The sequence below is a fragment of the Lactuca virosa genome, chromosome 9 (genome assembly GCF_052849685.1).
Source record: "Lactuca virosa cultivar CGN04683 chromosome 9, Lactuca_virosa_CGN04683_v6, whole genome shotgun sequence".
Taxonomy (NCBI): domain Eukaryota; kingdom Viridiplantae; phylum Streptophyta; class Magnoliopsida; order Asterales; family Asteraceae; genus Lactuca; species Lactuca virosa.
The window spans coordinates 149,029,961-149,033,917 of NC_136434.1; the positions used below are offsets into that span (position 1 = coordinate 149,029,961).

Genomic DNA, 3,957 nt, shown 5'->3' on the forward strand with positions numbered 1-3,957 from the left:
ATATATATATATATATATATATATATATATATAATTTCAACAATTTGATAACTTTTTAATATTTTGTTTTCTATTTTTATTTTATAATTTTAGTTATTTATGGTTTTTTTTAATGTTTTTATTTATTTTGATTTAAGTAAATAAACTTAAATTTGATAAACCATATCGAAATCAATTTTTTTTATTTTTCTTATTTGTGAATTGAAGCATTAAATTTTTTTTAAAAAAATTATGTTGTTACGGTTGATTTTTTTTTACTTTGATGCTCCATAGTTAATATCGTTAGCAACTTTATGTTTGTATATATCATTATCATTACTTCACCTTTGGTTTTCTACATTTTTTTTATAATTTTAGTTATTTATTATTCTTCTATTGTTTTTATTTATTTGATTCAAATAATGAAATATAAAAAAATAAAAATTCAAACACCACAATTGTAATATACTCTAATATATTAATACATTTTACAATTATCATATTTTTTTATTTTTTTCTTGTATTTTTTAGTATTATTTTATTAATTTTTTCGTATTATATTTTAGTTTTTTCCTACTTTTTATTTTTTTCGTTGTTTTGTTTTATTTTTTTTACCAATTTGATAAAAAAACTTGACATTTTCTAAAAGTGTTAAATGTATCAATATATTAGAGTATATTACAATTCTGGTGTTTGAGTTTTTTTGGTTTTCTATTTTTTTTAATTATTTTGGTTTTTTATGGTTTTTGTAATTTTTTTATTTTGATTCGAGTAAATTAAAAATTTATGTTTATTTTTTTATTTATATTTGTAAATATAACTATTTTATTTACTCGAATCAAAATAAAAAAAGTTACAAAAACAATAAATAACCAAAATTATTAAAAAAAAACAAAAACAAAAAAAAAACACAAACACCAAAATTGTAATATACTCTAAATAATATTCATTCATTTTACACTATTTGGAAAATGTCAAAAAAAATTATAAAATTGATGAAAAATAAAACGAAACAACGGAAAACAAAAATAGAAAAAATTAAAAAATAATACGAAAAAATTAAAAATAGTAATAGGAAAAAAAATTTTAAAAAATACGAAAAAACCAAAAAAAAACATGAAAAGTGTAAAATGTATTAATATATTAGAGTATATTACAATTTTGCTATTTGAGTTTTTGTTTTCTATTTTTCTATTTTTCATTACTTGAATCAAAATAAATACAAACATTAGAAGAATAATAAATAACTAAAATTATAAAAAATAGAAAACAAAATGTAAATTAATGATAATGATAAATGCAAACATAAAGTTGCTAATAATATTAAATATGGAGCATCAAAGTTTAAAAAATATGAACCATAACGGCATAAAATTAAAGAAGAAAACATTAATACTTCAATGCATAAATAAAAAAAATTAAAGAAAAAACGATTCCGACGTTGTTTATAAAATTTAAGTTTATTAATTACTTGAATAAAAATAAATAAAAACATTAAAAAAAACCATAAATAACTAAAAATATAAAATAAAAATAGAAACCAATATGTTAAAAGATAAAAAATAATTAAAATAATAAAAAAGTTATCAAATTGTTGAAATTATATATATACATATCTATAAAATTTATATTTATAATTTTTATATACACAAAATTTATATTTATAATTTATATATATACAAAATTTCAAATTTACATTATTATACAAATGATCATTGATGTTTGTAGTACATTGCAAATTTGGTATAAGTGTAAAATAGTTTTTTTTCATTAAAATCTAACAACTGAAAAATTAGATTTAACGGTAGGAGAACCTTTCATATAATTTTGCAAACCATAAAGATTAGTGTCGTGACGTTTTCCTTGAAAGTTTTCAAAATGAAATATTTTACAAACCATAAAGACCAATTATGAATTTTGTAAAAAAAAGGTTCTATTAAAAAAAAGACATTTTCCTTATATTTAAACTCTTATTTATATAATTGTCATTATTACACTTTTATTTATATATAACTGTTATAATTTACATTTAGATACATAATAATCATTTCTACAAAATTTTCAAATTATACTGAAACAGCAACGACTTCATGTAAGCCACGTTTCCGTTTCCGTTTCCGTTTCAGTTTTGTTTTCGTTCTCGCACCAAAAACGTCACGCCGGGGAACTGCCATAGCTACCACCGTAGATGGACTTCCCTCCCCAAATCCCCGGCGTATCTCCTCCCTCTTCCTCCCAAACACTCACGCACGCGAAACAACATGACAACAATGCCGGGCTGGCAATAGCGACTACCACCACAGACGACGAACACACGAATTCCATCTCCAATTCGAAAGCCCGTTCTCGCATCCAGCTATTGTCAGCCCTTTTAACCGGTGATGAATACGACACCGGAGACCCGAACCCGATTTCATCCCTGGCGGACTCCGATCGACCAGCACGATCCCTCTTGTCCTCCGGCACCGCATACAGCGCTGTATCATCGTCTCTAACTACCTCCCATGCGTCTGCCGCCGGAGACGGTCCAATCTGCCACTGGCTGTATGACACCTTTCTCTCCGATGATTCCGACCTCCGTCTCGTAGTCATCTCCTTCATCCCTCTCCTCGCCGGCATCTATTTTTCTCGTATCCACTCTCTCTCCTTGCCTCCTCCATCAGTTGCTGGATTAGAAGCTGTTCTCATTGCTGTATATTCATCGGAAACAAAGTCTCGTGCCGGGAAACCTATGCTCATTTCCATCCCCGATCTCTCTCAACCGTCTCTCTATCACTATCCTAGGGTTGTCAACACCATACAAAACCCTAGCTCATCTAAATCCAACGATAATTCTCAATCTCAGCCTTCTCAGCCTACGATCACAGTCGTATCACCTCCGCTCGAGCCACAAACAGCTATAAAATCAACGAAACGCGCTACGATTGTAGGAGTTGCTTTAGACTGTTACTACAAGCAGATCTCTCAAATGCCAGTGTCGTCGAAACTTGATTTCTGCAAATATGCCACTGATTGGGCTGGCCAGGATTGCCCTTGCAAGTCTGAATTCGACCAAAAACCCCAAACCACCATGATTACTGATACCATTAGTACAGAAGAAATAGAAAGCGAGGAGAATGTTTTGGAACAGATGAAGAATTTGCAGATCAATGATGGATATTCTAACAATATAGCGAGAGGGACTAGAATTCCACTTCCATGGGAGCTATTACAGCCAGTTTTGAGGATTCTGGGACATTGTTTATTGTGCCCCTTGAATTCTAACGATGTGAAAGATGCAGCATCAATGGCAGTTCAGTGTTTGTATGCAAGATCCTGTCATGATTTGGTTCCACAGGCAATATTAGCAAGTAGGAGCCTGGTTCAGCTTGATAAGAGAAGTCGTGAATCTGCTGCTTCCATGGTGAATCCAGTAAGTTCAAATGATAGCTCCCCGACTGAATCTATGAAACCAGAAACCTTTTTGCTCCCAGAATGAAGACAGAGTATACTTTTGTTATCTTTACAGGTTAGTGTTTGATATTTGCATGTAGCTGTAGAACAATGCAGTGTAAGTAGTAAATTTTTTCTATAATTTGCGGCTTAAACAAGATGAGAGTTCATTTGGCTAAATATCTTTTTGAATCTGAATCTGCATTCACTTTGATTTGATTCTTGAATGATGTTTGCTTTAATTTGATGATATTCCATGCTGATTTTGTCTTGCTTGTTGGTTTCTTTAAACTGCCAAATGTTCAAGAAATTGTTGATAAATCAAGTTCACTTGTGGTACCATTATGATTATTTTTCTGGTTATGACTTGATTCTTGAATGATGTTTGCTCTAAACCTTTGTAAGGTGGTGTTTCCTTTTTACTGTTGGAGTCAAAGGGTAAATGGTCATTTAGTCTCATTCAGATAGTTCAATTAGTTTAATAAAGAAATATACTTCATGTATGCAACACTTTACATAGACAAACATCATTGCTCGTTTAACCAC

General features: G+C 29.3%; 1 protein-coding gene across 1 annotated transcript; it reads left to right on the forward strand.

Annotated features, from left to right (window-relative positions):
- Positions 1-2,049: 2,049 nt before the first annotated feature.
- LOC145136325 (uncharacterized) lies at positions 2,050-3,625 on the forward strand. The gene has a single exon (XM_079070459.1). The coding sequence runs from the start codon at positions 2,168-2,170 to the stop codon at positions 3,455-3,457; it is 1,290 nt and encodes a 429-aa protein (XP_078926585.1). The 5' UTR covers positions 2,050-2,167; the 3' UTR covers positions 3,458-3,625.
- Positions 3,626-3,957: the final 332 nt, after the last annotated feature.

Excerpts from the sequence above, each read along its gene's own strand:
- LOC145136325 (XM_079070459.1), top strand. The coding sequence starts at position 2,168 with ATGGACTTCCCTCCCCAAATCCCCGGCGTATCTCCTCCCTCTTCCTCC.